Below are 20,998 nucleotides of genomic sequence, written 5' to 3'. Positions count from 1 at the left end.
GCTTCCAACAAGACCTTTGGAACCCTTTATCAATGTGACAGGGCACTGACAACATTTAGGCACAAGCAGGAGAATAGTTTTCATTGGGCAGATTCATTTATTTGTGTTGTACTTTCTTTCCAGAGCCAAGAGCCCCAAGGAAATTCATAGAAGCCAAAAATGAAACCACAGGGTTTTATTTTTCCAGTCACGTCTGCTGTTTAAAGAGACCTCATCATTCAACGTGAGAGATACTGTATCTTCACATTCTGTAGTTTTAATTGGTTTGGGGCACCCATAGAAATGATAAGGGAGAGTTCATAAAGTTATCTTAAGTGAAAGAAGATGTGGAGAAGATTGAAACAGTTCAGAGGGGAGCCACACACATGATCAGAGGACAAGAGAACAGGCCTTATGAAGAGAGGCTGCGAGCTATTGGACTCTTCAGCCTGGAGAACTGCAGGCTCAGAGGTGACTTGGTGGCAGCCTATAAGTATATAGGGGGTGTGCATCAGGATCTGGGGGAATGTCTGTTCACCAGAGCACCCCAAAGGATGACAACGTCCAACTGTCACAAACTCCTGCAAGACTGTTTTAGGCTGGACACAAGGAAAAACTTCTTTACTGTCCAAGCCCCCAAAGCCCGGAATAGACTTCCCCCAGAGGTGGTGCAAGCATCTACTCTGGACACTTTTAAGAAACATTTGGATGCTTATCTTGCTGGGATCCTTTGACCCTAGCTGACTTCCTGCCCCTTGGGCAGGGGCTGGACCTGATGATCTTACAAGGTCCCTTCCAGGCCTACAGCCTATCAAATCTATGAAAGGCATTTAGAGTAAACAGTGTTTTCTATTCTGAATTTCTCAGGATGGAGTAGGATACCTGGTGATAAGATGTTCTAGTAACAGCAGCAAACAAGTGCCTCTGAAATGCTTGGTTTATGCAACAGGTCAGCTTGCTTAGTCATCTGTATAAATAAACTCTGGCAATCAGTGACAGTTTTGTTCTGTTTGGTCTCTGTTTTTTTAACTATTATTCCCTGACCCCTGTGCTCTTCCTTCCCAGTGTCCTGCTTCCTTTCACACATGTTCTTTTGCTTTCTAGTTCTCCAGTAGATGACAAAGTCTGGGTTGTTGGTGCAAGAGTCATGGAAAACATTTTTCTTTGTACTGCCCCGATTCTGATGCTGCTCTTTCAGTCTCTGTAAATGGAACTGAAACAGTCCAAAGCTGTCTCCAACTTATATTGGCAATAAAAGGTCACATGTGGCTAACACTGCAGTCAAAGATCAGTGAAGTGCAACTTCCCATGCCAGTGGTTCTCAAACTTCATAGACTCAAGGGGTGCCCCTCAGGAAATGCCAGCTCTAGCTTTCATTTGTTTTTTGACTATGGAAAAACAACAGAGCAATTCTTCTGTTGCAAACAGCCCAGAAAGACTGCAACAGGTCAGAATGTTTATAACACTATAGCCCATGCTAGACATGCATGGCACAAGGCATGATGTTTGGAATGAGGCAAAAAATTTCTCCAACCCTAATCTCACAACTGCAGTTTTCCCCAGCCTGATCCTATAGATTGGACAAGGGAAGGCTCTGACCCAAATCAAGGGCTGCCCACAGACCTCAGCAGGCTCCAGACTTAGGGCTGTACTAACAATCAGTTGATTATCAGAGCCAGCCTCAAACAGTTCCGGGTCTGGTTTGACACCCCAGGCTGTCTGGGGCTGAGTCTGAAAATCAGCTGATTAATGTTTTTATAAGTACTGAGGCATCAGGAACCCAGAATCATGGAGTGTCTCCCCCATCCTAGGGTCCCCATGTCCCAGAATGTTTAAAAACCATGTATTCAGTCTGTCTCCCCACAACCTGACATTTTAAAGCAGGGGTGGGCAAAATATGGCTTGCAGGATGGATCCAACCCACCAAGTGATTCTATCTGGCCTGCAGCTGCCCCTCTGAAATCCAGCACCTCTTTGCCCTCTGTGTAGCAGGCACTGGCTGCAGCAGTATCTGTAGTTTTGGTTGCTAGGTAGCCACCCTCCTTCCCAGCACAGCCTGCCCTGTCCCCCAGCTCCAAGGCAGGGGATGCTGGGGATGGAAAGCTGAAAGCTCCTGGCTAGGTTTCTGCCTGGTAAGGCTTCAACTCAGTAACTGTGGCCATTCATAGAGGAGACAGCCTGGGCCATAACGAGAGTCAAAGTACAGTCATGGGTCTGAACTGGCTGCATGACGGGGACTTGTATTACTGGGAGCCACAGGTTATCTGGGACAGGCCCCAATAGGCATGCAGGCACTGCTTACAGTCCATTGTGTGCCGTCACATGTGGATGGTGCAGGAACTCGGCCATTTGCCTGGGACTTCAGCCAGGAACTGTGGGTTATCCAGGCCAGGCCCTAATAAAGAAGTGGGTGCCGCTAACAGCCCCACTGTGTTCTGGCATGTACTGCACCAAGTGTGACCGGCATGGCAGCTCAGGCTGGAAGCTGCAAGTTATTCAGGCAGAGCACTAGTAGAGACAAAGGCTCCACTAATGGCCATGACGTATGCCCGCAAGAGGTGAATTGCTCCTGCTGCAGCTGCTGGCACATTATTTGGCTATAATTTGTTAAAATTATATCTTCTGAAAGATTTTATGCATGTAGCCCTCTATTGGTTGAGTGCCACTCTCAGGGAGGTCTGATGGCCCTGAAGCCCCCATTGATTCATCAAGTGCAATGGGGTAGGTTGGTAGAGGGGTCACAATGCCTCAGGGGCACAGACCTGTGGCACAGATCTTGTGGTTTAGGGGGCAGGGTTTCTGGGGCCCCAGGGGCAGGCCATGTACCATGAGGGCAAGGCCTCTGGAGGGCCGGTGTCTCCCAGTCAAGGGGTGGACATTCTGATGTCAGGGACCATGTGATGGGGCAGGGGATTCTGGGACCAACATGGCCACCAACATGGCAGTGAGTGGGTTAGGTTTTAGGGTCAGGTGAGTGGGCCTTCTTATGTCATGGGCTATGTGACAGGATGGGACTTCCAGTTCCAAGACCGGGAACCCTGCTCCCAAAAGCAGTACTTCTGGGGAAAGGGGAGGGATGATCTGTGGCAAAGGTCCGGGGGTAGGGGCAGGACTTCCAGTCACAAGATGGTGGCCAGGGGTGAGACACCTGTCAAGGGGTGGAGCTTAACAATTTGACAAGAAGTATACCCATACAGCCCTTAACAGCTCACCAAAACTCATTAAGTAGCCCTCTAGCCCAAATAATTACCCACTCCTGTTTTAAACTTCAACAAGACAAATATTTCACTCTCATGTCAACTCTAGTGTACCAGATGATCATCCTTCCTGGGGCAGTTAACTCTTTGCAGAGCAAACAGTGTTGGTAGTGTACACTATGTGACAGACTAAACTGAAAAATCCGACTCAGACTAATTTCTGACCATCTAAACTAAGGATGTCATTGCAAAAGGCCTTCAAATGTGGTGTTTGCCACTACTGTGTGGTGACAATCCAGTTTCACTCCAGAAGCAAACATTCTCCTTTCCAGACCATATGGATGTTTTCTCTAACAGGTAGATAACAGAAGGGATACAAGATTGCCATGTGGTGATTAAAACTTAGTAGAAATCAGTGCAACTGATTCAAACTCATACTGCAAATCACTTCGAAATTTTGCAAATGCTTAATGAGTTTTGTTTCTCTTTGGATGGTCTACCTAGTCTCTCCAATTTGTCTTGACTCCCAGATTCAGATTCCTCCATCTCCCATTTTTTATACATGAGGTTGTATACGTAGAGAAATGTGTGTGTGTGTAGAGCAGAGACTGTGGCAGGGTGGGTCCTGAGAGATTCTATCCCAATTCATGAATTCTCTTACGTTATCCTATCTGAGGGATGTGGTGTAGCGACAATATCAAAGGCTAGGGTGCTTTTCCTGGGCTACAGTGTTTGAAAGATTTATGTTAAAGATAAAATTACTCTAACGAATGAAGTGCAAGGATCAGGTTTTTTCCAGTCTTTTAATTCAGAAATGTTCAGTGGAATGTGCTCTCTGCTAGCATTATGGACTGGGTGCAGCAGAGCACTTAAGCATGTATTTAACTGTAAATGTCCGAGTAATCCTATTGAAGCTAATGGGATTATAAACATGCTTCATGTTAAGAATGAGATTACATATTTATGTCAGACTGGGGCATATACTCTAAGTAAGGTTCAGAATTTTTCGCAACTTCCGTTTTTCTTTAATAAATCCTGGCTTTACCTAGGGAGTGCTCCACCTAAAACCCCACAAAAGAGCCAGTAAATACCAGATTTCTTATCATATAATAAATGTCTGTATGTGCCTTTATCAAAATGTAACCAAACGACATGTTAAGTGCCATGTTGTGGACCCTGACCTACTTTCTGTTTACATGACTGTAACTACCTATGGTGATAGGCCTGACACCTTGAAGCACTGACTTAAGAGTCTCCAACAGTAACTGTTTTCCAGTCAAGACAAGGATTTTGCTACAGAAAGAAACTAGGCTGGAAATAACTTTTTCTTTCCAGTTGGACAGGATGGGACTGGAGCTTCCCAACTAAATTCCCAATGGCAGTATTATAGCTCATCATGTTCATCTGGCACAGCCAGAAGTAGGTGGGGCCCATGGCAGGGAGGGAGGGATCCCAACCCCAGACAGCTGCGGGGCAGCTAAGTCCAAGCCAGGAAGGGACATGCCCCTGCCCCCAGCTCCTACTTTACCCAGCCCCCAGGGAGCCAAGTGGCTGGAGCCTCGTGAACAGGCTGCACAAACAGGTGGGCTTGTCTGCCTGGCATGAGTTAGCGTGGAGTTTGTGCAGAAGGGCCCAAGACCCTGCCTGTGAGCCCCTAAGGTAGGTAGTCACAGTTAGCCAGACTACCACCAGTAAAATGTGGATGGGCACACACTGCAACCCGAGGGCCTCCTCGGGGCCTGCGGCCCCCACCCTGGCTCCTCAGAGGCCTCCACCCAAACAGACCCCATGGTTCCAGGCTCCACGCAGACAAAGACCCTGGCCTTGGCTGCAGGGGCTGCCTGACACTTTTTCAGGCTCTGGAGTCTGGGAGCATGGCCACCTCCCCTTGTGAGGTCTGCTCCCTTTGGGGGTCTCTGGTGCACCAGCTGGAGGAGCTCCAGGCTGCAGTTCAGAGACCACACGTCATCAGGGATGGTGAGTGGGAGATCGACTCCTACTACCAGGCCCTTCACCCCCTGGAGGCGGAGGACAGACCAAGATCACCTTCCAGGACAAAGAAGGACTCAGGAACCTCCCATGCTGTCCAGCCAAGGGGTTGGGCCAAGGTGGTCAAGGGCCCCAAGGCCTTCCGCACCAAGGTCCCTGCCCCACTGGAGCTTTGCAACAGGTATGAACCTCTTGCAGCCCCAGCAGAACCTGCTATGCTGCCAGCTCCAGTAGACTACACAGGCTTAACTACAGTTACCACCCCCGTTCTCCCTAAGACAAAATGCAAAGTGTTTGATGTGGGAGACTCCATCCTGAGGGGGACTGAGGGTACAATCTGCTGCCCCAACCCCCTAGCCCAGGAAGTATGCTGCTTTCTGGGAGCCCATATCCGAGACATTGTGAAGAAGATCCCTGAATTCCTCTGGCCCACTAACCACTACCCTATGCTCCTTATCCATGTGGGCACAAATAACATGGCTCGGAGCAATCCCGGGTCATGAAGCACTACAGGGATTTGGGAGCGGAGCTAAAGGGGTTGGGGGTGCAAGTGGTGTTTTCTTCGATCCTTCCAGTCTCAGGCTATGGGCTAAGGAGGGAGAGGAGGAGTGAGGTAGTAAACCAAAGACTGCTGTGCTGGTCTCATTGGGAAGGCTTCGGCTTCCATGACCACAGTCTGCTCTTTGGTGAGAGAAGCAGTGAGCTTCTGGAAAGGGACAGCCTTCACCTCTCTTCACTGGGGCGGAGGCTCTTCTCAGCCAGACTGGCTGACCTGCTCCACTAGGCTTTAAACTAAGCCTGCTGGGAGATGGGGGGACTACCACCACTGCTGGCCCACTAAGCAACCCTTGCAAAGCCAGCAAGTCAGGTACTTCAGGGAGCCCACCACTGCCCCAGCCCTGGAATGAGCTGTACCAGGCAAGGCAAAGGCCCCTAAAGGGACACTTGCCTGTCTGTACACAAATGCCATGAGCTTGGGGAATAAACAGGATAAACTTGTCCTCTTGCTTAACACAAATAATTATGAAGTCATAGGCATAAAGGAGACCTGGTGGGACTCCACCCATGACTGCACCACAGGTATAGACGGCTATACCCTGTACAGGAGAGATTGAGTGGACAAAAGGGGTGGAGGTGTAGCTCTCTATGTCAAGAAAAGCTACGTGTCCCTGCAAGCAGACATTGGCACCCAGGGTGGACGACTGGAGACCCCCTGGGTTAAAATCCATGGCGAACACGGCACAGGGGACACAATGGTGGGAGTCTATTACAGACCTCCGACCCAGGATCAAGAGCTTGACCAGGAGTTCGCCAGGGAATTGACTGAAGCTGCATGCTCCCAGTGCATGGTTGTCATAGGAGACTTCAACTACCCTGACATCTTGTGAGAAGAGTGTTCGGCCAAATCAGAGCAGTCGCAAGGCTTTCTCTCATGCGTGGATGAGCTCTACATGATGCAAGAAGTCGACGGACTGATGACAGGTAAAGTACTGCTTGACCTGGTACTGGCTACGGGGGACGACCTAATCAGTGACCTAACGATTGAAGGGAAGCTGGGTGACAGTGACCACGATCTGATCACCTTCACCATCCGCCGTAAAGCTGGCAAGTCAGCAATACAGAAGTCCTCGCTTTCAGTAAAGCTGACTTTGACAAGCTCAAGAAGCTTGTAGGGGAGTCCCTAAGGGGCCATGACCCAAAGAGGAGGGGAGTTCAGGATGAGTGGTTGCTCCTCAAGGGAGCAATCCTAGATGCACAAACAAAGTCTGTCCCATCTTGTGTTAAAGGCAGAAAAAGGGCACAGCATCCCCCTTGGCTCTGCAGGGAACTAGCAGACATCCTCTGTCTAAAAAAGAAAGACCTACAAAGGATGGAGCACTGGATCCACCTCCGAGGAGGAATATTCTGCACTGCCCAGACCTGCTGGGAGCAAACCAGGAAAGCCAAGGCTGCAACTGAACTCCAACTAACTACAAGTATCAAGGACAATAAAAAGTCCTTTTTTAGATATATGGGGAGCCAGAAAAGCAAGGGCAACGTCGGACCCCTGATAAACCAGATGGGACAACTGACAACCAATGCCCAGGGAAAAGCCAGCTTGCTAAATGGGTACTTTGCATCAGTTTTTCACCAGTCCCAAGGGACGCCTCTGCCCATTACAGGACAGGAATACCTGGGTGAGGGTGATTCCTTACCCTCCATCAATGCTGACCTTGTGAAGGAACACCTTGAGAGGCTGGGCACCTTCAAGTCAGCCAGCCCTGACAGTTTACACCCCAGGGTACTCAAGGAGCTGGCAAGCATCATAGCTCAGTCATTGGCACGGATCTTTGAGAGCTCCTGACATTCTGGTGAAGTGCCCAAAGACTGGAAGACGGCCAATGTGGTGCCTATCTTCAAGAAGGGGAGGAAAGTGGATCCTGCAAACTACAGGCCCATCAGCCTGACTTCTATTCTGAGGAAGGTCTTCGAAAAGATTATCAAAGAGACCATTCTTAACAGACTAGCCAATGGCAGCATCCTGAGGGATAGCCAGCACGGGTTTGTTGTGGGTAGGTCTTGCTTGACCGATTTTATTTCCTTTTATGACCAAGTGACCTATCACCTGGACATATATATCTTGACTTTAAAAAAGCCTTCAGTTTGGTATCCCATGATTACCTCTTTGCAAAACTGGCCAACTGTGGCCTCAGCTTCACCACAATCCACTGGCTGGGGAATTGGCTCCGTGGTCAGACCAAGAGGGTGGTGGTTGATGGAAGTCAATTGTCATGGTGCCCTGTGACCAGTGGGATCCCTCAAGGCTCTGTTCTTGGGCCAACAGTATTCAACATCTTTATTAATGATATGGACATTGGAGTCAGAAGCAGACTGGCCAAGTTCACCGATGACACCAAACTTTGGGGTAAAGTGTCCACACCTGAGGACAGGACGGTGATCCAGGCTGACCTTGACAGGCTCAGCAAATGGGCAGATGAGAACCTGATGGTGCTCAACACCAAAAAATGCAAGGTTTTCCACCTTGAGACGAAACACCCACAGCATGCTTATAGACTCAGCAGTGCTACGCTGGTTGGCACTATGGATGAAAGGGGATTTGGGGGTCATGATTGACCACAAGATGAACATGAGCCATCAATGTGATGCTGCAGCTAGTAAACTACTATTGCTGGCTTACATCCATAGATGCTTCTCAAGCAAATCCCATGACGTCATTCTCCCATTGTACATGGCCTTGGTGAGGCCACAGCTGGAATACTGCGTCCAGTTGTGGGCTCCACAATTCAAAAAGGATGTGGAGAAGCTTGACAGAGTCCAGAGGAGAGTCACATGCATGATCAGAGGTCAGAAAAACAGACCTTATGATGAGAGGCTGAGAGCTATGGGGCTCTTTAGCAGGCTCAGGGGTGATCTGGTGGTCGCCTGTAAGTTTATCAGAGGTGCTTACTAGGGTCTGGGGGAACATGTGTTCACCACAGCGCCCCAGGGGATGACAAGGTCAAACGGTCACAAACTCCTTCAGGACCATTTCAGGCTGGACATAAGGAAGAACTTCTTTACAGTCTGGGCCCCCAAGGTCTGGAAGAGACTGCCGCCGGAGGTGGTTCAAGCACCTACTTGGAACTCCTTCAGGATAAATTTGGATGTTTATGTTGCTGGGATCCTATGCTGCCTGCTGACTTCCTGCCCCTGGGGCAGGGGGCTGGACTCAATGATCTTCCAACATTCCTTCCAGCGCTAATGTCTATGAAATCTATGAAATCAGCTGCTCTCCCAAAAAAATGGACAGAATTTTTATTTTAGGGAAAAATATACTTTGGATTCTTCCTCTTTTGCTGGCTTATTACTGCCCAACAGCAGTAGGAATACAGCAGGCAGATAAGCCTATCTGCATTAGACAAGTATTGACCTATAGCTCAGAACAAGTGTTGGGCATAGGGGAGATGGTATGGAAAGGCTTCATTGTTTTCCTAAGGGTATGTAACTCAGATACGCTTGCTGAATATAAGGTATTGTGATTAATATATTCCTGTGAAAGCCTGATTTCCTCTGCTTTACATGCCTCTTTGTCTCTGAATAGATCCCTATCAGGATGCTCTAGGCTAGGTCAAAGACTGGTGAGCATGTGCTTATGTGACTGGAGAAGCTGCCTTGATGCATTCCCCTTCCATCAGTTTGGAAAGTCTGAGCACAAAACCTCTCCAAGTGCTTTGCAATCTAGCATGACTGCCAGACAGCTGGTCCTTATCTCTGCCCCACCCTTCCCACAACAGGATTTACAGAACTAGATTCCATGGCACCTCCTAAATTATCCACAAATCAGATTCTGTTTACTTTGATGTTTGTCTTGGGAAAGATTCTTTCCTCTGCAGTTTGTTTAATTAACTAGAAATGTTTATATGTGTAAACAGATAGACTGATTTATCCCTCAATCCTCTTTGACATTTTATCTCTTGGTGCATTATCAACTAGATATTATACAATAAGCCACTGGCAAAAAAGAAAAAAAATACCCAAAATCTGGTCATTATAAATTTCTGCCACGTGACTTTCACTGATGTAACAAATATTTAGGGTAAAAAAATTCAACCCCATGTAATTAATAATGTCAGTCAACAGAGCTGTAATGAGCATGAAGCTTTTACAGTAAAATAGAAATAAATACGTAATATCTTGTCAACACTTCCTGCTGGTGGAGGAGGAAAGTATGCAAAGGCTGTTTCCCTGTTCCTGGCAGATAATACCATTGCCTCCTATGAGCTTTTTATTGTAGGACGTCATCCAGCTCTTTGTTTCAAAAGTCAACAGAAGTCTTTGCATTGACTTTGCTGGGAGCTGGACCCTGGCAGGGGCTAATGCCTGATTCATAAAGGAAAAGGTGATAAAACGGCTGTGTCATGTTGCACTGGGGACAAAATACCCCTTGGTTGCCTAGCAGTAACCATTTTACTGTTCAAAACATGAAACTTGGTTACCTTGATCTCAGTCTGTGTAACTATATTTGTTATCATTGAGTGTTCAGTTATCCAGCCCTGAAATATGAGACTCAATGATCACACGTGAAATGGATGGCATAATTTTAAGGTATGTGAAAAAGGATTTCCTTTTATTTATTCTAAATTAATTTCTATATGGAAATGCACTAACAAGGACCACTCATCTGTCCCAGTTTCTCAGAAGACTGTCACCCTTTCCCCCTGCTCTGTAAACAACAATTGTGATATTTTTCTTTAACAAAGCATTCATAAACGTTACTTCCAGCAAACAGATTCATTGTTCTCTAGGGCCATATCTACACGTGTGCTTTACCACAGATAGTTAGCTACTCTGAAGAGTAAAGTGTCACTGTCTGCATGTGTAATGGTATTAGGCCACAGTAAACCAGTTACCACTGCTGTAAGATTAATACATTGGAGTAATTAATTGTGATTAAATGCATGTGTAGACACTTACTGTGGGCGTAAATTGTGCCTGATAAGCCCAGCCAGAAGAGGCCAGACTCCTGCCTGCTGCCTAGCCACATACCACTGCACTTTCAATACCCTTCTGCCCCAGCCAGCCCCTTTGCTGCCTGATACTGCCACCCACAGCCCAAGGCTGAACAAGGCAGAAGTGGCCCTAGTGTAAACTGCTCCTCCCCAGCTCAAATTGCTGCTGTCCCAGACACACATGCAGACGTTTCTCCCAGGAGTAGTTTACTCCAGCTCAAACTGCTCCAGAGTTTATTGCTTTGAATTAATTGCATGTGTAGATGTACCTAGTGAATCCTAAGCAGTTCTGATAGAATCTATCCATGCAACCAAGTATGTACTAGGTATCATAATGAAAGGGCATATCATGCATTCAATTGTTACCTAATTAAGATTTGAATGTACAGATACAGATACTGAAAAACACAGGTTGGCAACCCATGGCCCATGGGTTAGAGCTGGCCCACAGGACTTTGAATCTGGTTTGCAGATGTGAGGCTTTGGCAGCACTTGGTGGGGAGTGAGGGCAAGCTTTGGCTGAGTGCCACTGCAGAGACAAGCATCAACTGTGGGCACAACCAACATGCAGCTGCAGAGGCAAGTGGCCGCATCCTTGTTCTCACCTGCTTGCCTCTGACCACAGGCAGGTTACTTCAGCCCAGCCAGAAAAAGTTGTCTAACCCTGCTGTAAGACATTAACTTTCAGCTGGGGTTGCAAACATACAGCTCACAAAGCCATTTCACTCAGCTGCAGAGTTCCCTGCCAAATTCCCAGACACTTGCTGGGGATCCATATTAGTGATGGTGGAATGAGATATGGCTGTGTTAACCTCAGTGCTGCCACTTGCCCCACTGGCCCAGTGGGTCCAGATCTGGTTAGGGAGGCTCCTTGCTGGATCTGGCCCACAAGGAAGCCTGCAGTCAAGATCTATCCTGAGGGCATAGATAGGTTTGACACCCCTGACTTAAAAGAATCCATGGAAGGTGTTTTACTGAAATCAAAAAGGTGTTTTACTGTTACCAAAAAGCTTCTGGTTTTTGGCCCAATTTTTCAAAGAAGCTTTCATTTTGCTAGCCTTAATTTTGGGGCATGCCCTTTCAAAGTATACATGCAGAAGTGTTGAGCTCTCCTGCAGCTGAAGTTGTGGGTGTTTGGGACTTGTGAAGTTCAGGGATGAGGTGTCTTAAATAGGGCACCAAAATCAGTGCCCTACATCAATATGACAGATAGAGAAGATAATCAAAATCACATACCTGGAGAATTAGCAGCATTTGAATAATTGAAGGTGGAACCCTGGCTCTGGAACGTGATAGTGCATCTTCTAATTTAATGTTGAGGGTTATAATGTTCCTAAAGTGCAGAAGAGCCAGCTGACGAACTGAGGGCTCCTTCCCCTTAAAAACACAATCAGCACAAAAGGGATAAGGAGCCATTTAAAAAAGACAACCAAAATCATGAGTAGAAATTCTTCTCTTTAACTAAGGAGCAAGAGGAATAAGAAGTTCAACAAAAATTCGAAGGGAATATTGGGAGGGTAAAAACAAGTCCAATCCCACTTTATATCCCATAACCTTAGTATGGGCTCACCCCAGCGTTTTGCATAATTTGAGAAGCATTGCCTTGGACTTAATTGTTTAGCCTATAATCTACACAGGGATACAAAACTTAAATATGAGTGTGTGTGTGGCTTGGGGAAGGGCAAGGAAGACCTTGCCTGGATTTGTTCTCTGTAAGGATATTCTAAATATTTGTAAAATCTCTAAACAAAGTAGAATAAACTGTGGGGTTTCCTGGAACAAAGGTGGTGTTGTATTTCAGTTTCTTTCCTCTACTCGTGTCCTGTTTTGGACTCCTTTTCCCAGTGTAAGGACTCCAAGCCAAACTGTGGCTTCCCCTTTTCCTAAAATTCATGGAAACCTTAACACAAGGCAATAGCAGAATTCATGTTTCATGTTCTATGTTCACAGAACTACTTTTTCTCCAGTGAAAGCCAAATCTCACTACAAGTAGCTTCTGCCCAGAGAACACGATATATAACTTCTGACAACAATAATGATACCTGGTTGTATCTGTACTATACATTAACTCTGTGTCCTTATCTGTGCATGAACAAATTTGTTCCACTTGCTGGAATAAGGGCATGTGTTTAGGATGTACAAAGCTGCAGATGCATTTGGAAGAGTTCTCACAGCTGCCTCTGCAACAACCTTCAGCCATCATGGAGAATAAACTAATGTTCAAGATTTATTTAAACTTTTACACACAGAAAAAAATCCCACTCTGTGGAAAATCCAACCTGTTATTTCTTCCAGACCCCTTAAGGTATTTTTGGAATGGTTTTGTATTCCAGTCTAACATAGACATACCAATAGGAATATATTTGCTACATAGTCTTAAGGCTATAAAACCAAACGTAATTAGTATATAATTTTAATAACAGTAAAACATTAGGGCTCTATGAAGCTTTGGTCCCCGATTCGATTTGGCAGAGATTTGGCTCAATTCGGTGGCAGAATCTCTGAATCCAAATTGAATCAGGAGACTTTTTAATCTCTCCAAATTGAATTGGAACCCTCCAGTACTTCTGGTCCACTTTCCGGTCTGCCAGGGAGTGGGCAGGGGGCCCCCCCGTGCCCTCCCAGATCAGCAATCAGCTGTGGGGAGACCCCAGGTGCTCCCCCAGACCCAGGAGGCACCAGTCACTGAGCCATAGCAGTGCTTCTGCTCCACTTCCAGGTCTGCTGCTGAGCGTGCTAGGGAGCCCCCCGTGCTCCTGTGGGATGCTCCATCCATCCCAGCATCACAGCATTGATGTGCTGCCTGGTACCTTGAGGTATGTAGAAAAAACATTCAGAGTTGTGTCTATGTCTGAATCTCTGAATCAATTTAAATCCTTGTCCCTGATTCGGGCCAAATCCGAATCGAATATGGCCCTCTTTGCACACCCCTATAAAAAATGTGTTCCAGTGAGGGAACAGGAGTTAATCTGTAACTGGTCCTACACAATCAGGCCACTGATGGTGCTGTAATGCTGTGAAGATATTTCATTGTAAATCTCTATTTTCTGGATATTAAAATTTTTCTTTAGACTGAGATTTCTCATGTTTGTACCCAACCCAAACCTCAAACCTTCTGAAGATCCTGGTAAAATTGGATTTGGCTTGATTTGATTTATCTTAGTGTGATGTAAAAACACTGACTTTCCATTGCATTGTTCCTTGTGTAGTCCTTTCTACCACTGCAGAGTGGAAATAGTGTGTATGTGTAAACTTTAAACGGATGGGATTTTCAGAAGCACAGAAGTAATTTATGAGCAGGAACTAGAATTCTAGACAACTTTGAGGGCCATATCTCATTGAAATTCAGAGTTGGGTTCATAATTCCATTGAGTTCTTTAGAAAATCCTAGCCAGAAGTTGCAGTGAAGAACACAAGTACCACTGTGTTTAAGTCACATAAAGCTGGATTCACAAAAGTACATCAGAAATCTAAAATCTAAAAATGCAGATCAGTTAACTCCCTTCAGTCTTTTAAACACTGGTCAACAATGTTTTCTAGCAGTGGGCCAGAATGATCCAGCTCAAGTCCAAGTTGAGCCGACACTAGGATCCTGCTACTGCTGCTGCTTATCCCCGTGGCTACTTCTCTCTGGATGCGTCTACATGTGCATTAACACACTTTAGTTAATGAACATTAAATCTAGTATCTCCATTGTGAGGCACTAGGAAAATGCACATCAGACTGTCTTAATGCACATTAATTGAAGAGCACCTGCCACCCAGCTGTCGTACCCCATGGGGGAAGCCCCCTGCTGCTGAATCCCCAACTCTTTTGGAAATCCCTTGGACACTGAATTCTGTTAATGATTTTTACCCACTTTGCACTGCTTTTAAATAACAAGGCAATTGGCAAAATGTCTCCAGCTTTTGGTTCCTTTTTCCATGATTTTCATGTGAGCACTACTTATGCAAATGACTTTACCACATAAAAGCTGCATGACACTGGCTTACCAGGAGAGGCTGACAGTTGTGCCAGTAAATTGATCAACCACTATAATCACTTTTTCCAGTTTTTCAAGATTCTAAAGTAATGAAGTAATTTATTTTTTACCTGCACGGGATAGAAAATAGCCTGAAGCATGGGCAAGACATCACTGAAAAAGAAATCCCACGTTTCAGCTAAGGTATCCAGCAGTTTCTGTCCTGTAAGAAAGCCCAAACCATAAAATAAGCTAGTGCATTTCTTCTGTTGTGAAGAATAGATAGCTGCATTTGACAGGGAAATGAAGGAAACAATGAAAAATTCCTAATTACTGCAGAGCAAGGGGGGTGGGATCATTTATCATTTTAACACTTTACAGGCTGAGAAAAATTTCCCCATCCTGTATATAAGATCATACAGCTTTTGGGTCTTTCAGGTCACATAGTCTAATACACTCACTGACTTAAGGGATTCCCAGGGCAAAGTTTAGTCAGAGAGATCCACCCACAATATAAGAGCCTAACAGGCCTGGAAATGCTTTGCAAGTTCGGGCCAAAAGCTTAGTTTAATTTTGTGATTAAGACATGCATAATCTCTGTCAAAACACTTAAAAACATAGGTGCTACAGAAGTGTGAGGAATCTGAGATAAGTATGGCCCAATAGTTGAGACTTGTGTTCAAATCTCTATCCCACTACAGACTTCTACTGTGACACATAGGGGCACAATCTCCCTATGCTTCAGTCCCTCAACTATATCTGTGGGAAGCCAGCACCACCATACCCCATGAGGAGAGATGACATGAACAGGGTCCAAAAAAGCACCTCTGCTAGGAGGCACCCCATCACAAATCACAACCTCGCTATGCACACATTGTATATAACAGGCATAACATTGAGACAGTTCATGCTGTTGTATATTTACAGTTTATGGGTACAGACATATGAACAGTGTACCTTGGTAAAAGAGCAAGGTTTTACTGTTTGCCAACTTCTTGAGTAAAAGCTCAAATGTGTGTTCTTATCCTGTGGTGAACAGAAGCTAAGCCGTGGTAGTTTAGCTCTCAATAAAAGGGGGTAAGATTCTGTGGTTACTCTACCCCATGGAATAAGTGCACATACAGGCAGCTGAAACTCAGTAAAAGGTCTTTTCCCTTTTGCCTCACAGTAAATTGTAAATCCCACAATAAGATAAAACAGGAGTTGGCAACGTTTTTGGGCAGATAGCCAAAAACACCTGCAACCTCAACTTTTAAGATATTGGTGTGCCAGAGGCGGATGCCAGGGGAGTTGTGAGGAGTCTGATCCTTGTTGTGGCAGTGCAGCTGTGGCCCCCTCCCCAACATCTACCCCGAGGTGTGCAGACCAAGCAAAATTGCTTTGTGTGCTATGCTCTGACAACCATGCTGGGGGTTGCCTACCTCTGAGTTAAGAACTGGATTACTCGGTACTTGAGCTCATCATCAAAACATTTTTTTTGCCTAAGGTTTGCAACCATGTTATTCCAACTTTTTTTTGCTTAAGGTTTGCAACCATGTTATTCCAACCAGAGTTCATCATCTGACTCTGCAAGTGACAAATGAGGATACCCGTGAGGTATACAGTAAGAGAGAGCAGATTATATGGTTGTATGGTATCACAAGAGGTATGAATCCCCATTGCCTTACCTCTCTTGTTATTGTGACCAATACAAAATGCATTTTGATTTACAAAGATTTTCAACTGCCTTGCATCAACATAAATGACATGCCATGGTCAGAACCAGAACCTGAACTATTCTTACATACTAAATCCAGTATACCAGTAGCATTACTGAGGCACAACTCCTATTCATGGAATAAAAATGCAACCACTTTATGTGCCAGAGTGAGAATTTCACGAGAACTTAGCACATTAACTGACCATGTATGCTAGGCAGGGCCTTCCAGCTGGGGGTGTGCAGTGGGACCAGGCAGGCCCTGCCAGTTGCAGGAGCTTGGAGTGGCTTCCCCTGGGTCCTACTACCCCTGGCTCCTTTCATCTTTGACATGAGCTAGGAACAGATAAATACTAATTTTCTAAACTTTTTAGGAGCCCTGCGGGCTGGATAGAATGGACTGTGGGTCATATTTTGCCCACCCTGGGTCATATATTGCCCACCCTGGTGTATTATCTAGCAGACCACATGCTGGCTATGGTCCCTGCTGAATCAACAGGCAGAATCAACAAGTAGCTGGTAATGTTCCTCTATTGTTTTCTTAATTGGGTGATCAACACTGTTATCAATTCCCTGCTAGGCTAATCACAGTGTCCTGCCAGAGCCTGGCCACGTCCCCTGCAGCTCCATGCTGTGGAAGGATTGGAAGGCTGCTCTAGCGCCTTCCCCCCTCCCCTTCCCAGCTTCTAGGCTGAGCCACTGCAGGCATGTGCCTGCATTTTTGGGATGTCTGTCCGGTTACAAAACTGATTTAGCCCAGCCAGGTTAGACTAACCTGCAAAGATTGAATCAATTCAGGGTCAGGCATTTTGAATGTTTGTCCTTTGCCCTGAGCTGCCTGCTACTGGTCCCCAGACTCTAGATGTAAGACCGGACTTTGTTCCTCATCTTGTCTGCTCCTGATCCCCTGGGTTGTGACCCTGTGACAGCCAATGTCCTGGTCATACCCTTAAAAAGGTTCTCTTATTGAGAGAACTGTCTTTACCTTAGCACATTCTTTATATTTTTGTAAGAAGTTGGCTCAGCATTATGCAGTATACAAAGTGAATTTCAATGCATCAACAACAGCAAACTCAGCACAGATGCTCCTCTCTGCTCAGTAAAACTGCATTTTGCCAGACAGGCCTTTCACTGTGGGATGTGGGAAAATTCTCAGAATCAGTGAGTGATTAGCAGTGCATACAAAGGAATTTGACTTTTGTGTCCTCTCAAGAACATTTTTTTTTATTGTTGAACAAAGGCCTCCAAATTTCCTACAGCATTTGCAAGAGCTAAAAGAAACATGACTTGCTGAACTGAAGTGGTTGGGCCTGTATGTAACACTCAGACACATAATTTTCTCATTAATGCCATAATATTTTTATTACCAATGGCTCAAAAATTATAGGAAACACTTTGTTTTGTTTCAGTATTTTCAATAAAAGAGAAAATAAAAAAAAGCTGGGGGGAGGGGAGGGAGGGGATGAGCAAAATGTTCTATTTGGAAACAAAACTGAGCCTGGAAGCTCACAGCTCTGTGGCTACCAAGGTTTCCTGGGCCTTGGCTCTAATGCCAGGCTTCCACACATCCTCCTGCTGAGCCAGGAAATGAGCCATGACTAGAACAAGATCTCCGAGGACTTCCAGCATCTTAGCTCTGCAGAAAAGAGTCAAGAAGCCTGGGGTCCTTCATCACTGATCAGTTTACATGAAAGGTCTGCCTTGGAGCTATCAACCATAGAAACCCAGCCTCCCAAGCAGCCAGCCAGATAAGCTGGCAGGAAACCAGATTTTTTTCTCTTAGAAACCTGCCTGACTGCATTTTAATAGAAGTTTGCTGAAACAGATATTTTCACAAAACATTTTAGTTTTGATGAATTAGCACTTTCCAATACGTTTCATCCAAAAATTCTCATTCACACCTGTGTTTTAGAACACACACATTTTTATGACTTGTTTTAAGTGCTCTCTATATATAATTTAGTTAGTCTACAAAGGTCCATATCTATCCTGCCTTCTGACTAACTTAAAGAGAGGTAGTTCATTTGAAATAAACTATGGGTGCATCTACACATTATTGTACAGCAACTTGCAAGCCCAAAAGTATGACGCAGTATGGGCAGTCACTGTGCCAAGTGTGGCACATTGCCGTAGTAGCACACTATACCAAGGGAGTATCCTGCTATGGTGACATAGCTGCCGATCATGTGTAGACCCACTTGATCACTACATCACCGTAATGTGCTATATGTCAACGTAGGGTGATGTGTTGATGTGCCCTATATTAGGTATTAAATCAAATCTGAAGGCTATCTTAAGAACATGATGATGCTTTATACAGGATATTTGTTTCTCCTTTATTTGAAAATAAGCTCAGAAACCTTATATGTTAATTTTTGTTTCTCAGTTTTGGGTCTTAAATATCATTGATAATCATCTAATATCAAGGGCTTTTTATTTTCCACCTCAGTATAATTAACAAAAGAATAAATTAAGTGGCTTTTATTTGTCAATATGGCATTGAAAAACCTGATTTATAGATTGCAACATAAGCACAACTATCTACTGGGTCAGACAATAGGTTCATTTTGCCCAGTACTTTGTGTATGCTGAAAGGGAGAGTGAACAGGGTATGACCAGAGTTTTTTCCACATTCAACCTGGAGGTCACCATTGCTTGGCTGACAAACTAGACTATCAGTTCTTCCAGGTGAAAGCCTACAGGGAATTTTACACTCTAAGTGAGGATGCAAAAACCCACTGTAGCATCTCCTGATCCTTTTGCCAATGAACTCAATGGAAAGGATCTCATTGATAGCAGCAGGTTTGGGATAATGCATATGGCACAGATCTAATAATAGTGAAGTCTGAATTACCTTCATAAAAGCGGATCTTGTCCCTCAGGATCACCATGCCTTTGGTTAGCAGCTGATTCTGAAAAAAAAATATGGAGGACTTTCCTTTATTCCATTCCATGCTTCTTTAAAGCCATTATGGTTGGGTTTTCCTCTCTCTTAGCACTAGTACTGCTTTTTTTAAATGACTATATATCAATAAAGTTGATAATAAAGATGAACATGATAATACTCCTTCCTAGCCCTTTCAACGTTCCACTTAAGGTTAATGAAGTGCTTTACAAACATTAGCTTATTAAGCCATAAAAATATTTAACTGGAGGGAGAGAGGAGCAGAGGGCTGGAAATAAAAACTGTAGTCTAAAATATAATGTGCATTTATAGCGAAAAACCCATTTAATAAACTTTAGGAGTCAGAATTTTAAGTTGAAATATCTGGATCCTACAGAAAAACAGCTGTTTAAGGAAAAATAGGGTACTGAGATGCATCCTATTCTTTGGGTGCTATGATTATTCAATGAAAATATTTGTCCCAGATCTCATCAGGCCAGAAAGTCTCATATGGAGTTCAATACAATGTCCACTGATGTCCAGGAGAGTCTTTCCACAGACTTCCAAGGGCTTTGGATCAATATCACAGATCATTTGGGAAATCAACTCTACCCTACTGTACATAGAAATGGAGGAAACAAGATGAGAAAGGAAAACATACAAACCTGTAGATATTCAGTAAAAAAGGATCCCAGCTCAGTTTTCAACAATTGCCTGTATTAGAGACAATAAGAAAGGCATATAAATAACCAACAAATTGCATTGCATGTGCAGTATTCACTACCAAAGCCTCCAATCCAATAGCTCCATGGGCTGGATGGGGTCGTCAATTGCCAACCCATTTTATGTTGTTTTTGTGTAAATCAAAGTGAAAATGCAGCAGTTTCAACCGTTAGCCTGGGGATTCTTCTGAATTAAATTAAATTCAAGGGATACACATCCACATGAAATAAAAAGCTTGCAAACAACTGAATTCCTGTAGCTCCAATAGCAGAAGGAATATATTCTGGGTGAAATTCACCCCTGTGTTTTGGCATCACTGATGTCTCTCTAGCATGGCAGTTCCTGGTGCTTGCTACACCAGGAACTGCCATGCTAAAACATGCACTACTTTCCAATCCAGGAGTTGTGTAGCTGCAGTACTTCATCCAGTACTGTGGCTGGGGTAATTACCACTGCCCCTTATTAAGCCCACCCACAATGTCATACTCAAGTGGTTCCACTGCCTCCAATTTAGGAGGTAGCACGCATGCAAGGCACCCAGGTTGTTTCAGCATGCTGCTGTCTGGCATGGTAAATAAGAGGTAAAGGCATGCTGTCTTTAAAACTAACAGACTTGTTAGGCATGCTCTTTATACCATGCTGACTTGTTGCATGGTGGGTGCTGAGCACTTTTGCAAATCTGGAACTAATTTAGAAGCCTGAAAGCTGATTTGAAAAGCTGGCCACAGCTGTGGTTGTTGAACACCAGAGAACCTGACCTTGAGATCATTTGGAAATCAGTCCCCAGATGGACCATTTTAACGTAGAGGTGCACCAATATATTAGCCACATATCGGATCAGCACCAATAACAGGAAAATTAACATTATTGGTAATTGGCTTTTTTTGGCCAATAATGTCACCAATAAATGCAACATGCAAATGGCCAGGAATGCATCCTGGCAGCTTGGATAGCAGCGTCCTGCTGGTAAGTCTGTGGGGGGGAAGGGGCATGTGGGAGGGATGGGGCATGGGGGGAGTAGATTGAGGCGTCCACATTGAGGGACAGAGTGGGGCAGGGGCAAGGACAGGGGCTGCTCAG

The 20,998-nt window shown here is 45.0% G+C and overlaps 1 protein-coding gene across 5 annotated transcripts in view; it reads right to left on the bottom strand.

The window, feature by feature from the left end:
* The window catches only part of PRR5 (proline rich 5), a 178,873-nt gene that overhangs the window by 58,766 nt on the left and 99,109 nt on the right, over positions 1–20,998 (bottom strand). For 4 of the 5 annotated variants that reach the window (XM_019515818.1, XM_019515819.1, XM_019515816.1 and 1 more), the window contains 4 exons: positions 19,861–19,909; positions 19,166–19,223; positions 14,747–14,838; positions 11,891–12,031 (listed from right to left, as the gene is read on the bottom strand). In XM_019515818.1, coding sequence (XP_019371363.1) covers positions 11,891–12,031; positions 14,747–14,838; positions 19,166–19,223; positions 19,861–19,909 — 340 coding nt within the window. The remainder of the gene's footprint in view (positions 1–11,890; positions 12,032–14,746; positions 14,839–19,165; positions 19,224–19,860; positions 19,910–20,998) is intronic. The other variant, XM_019515817.1, reaches the window with a different exon arrangement.

Source organism: Gavialis gangeticus, unplaced genomic scaffold, assembly GCF_001723915.1.
Source record: "Gavialis gangeticus isolate Ggan-Ray unplaced genomic scaffold, GavGan_comp1, whole genome shotgun sequence".
Lineage (NCBI taxonomy): Eukaryota > Metazoa > Chordata > Crocodylia > Gavialidae > Gavialis > Gavialis gangeticus.
The sequence above is the reverse complement of the archived record's forward strand: the minus strand, read 5'-3'. Positions and strand labels throughout refer to the sequence as shown.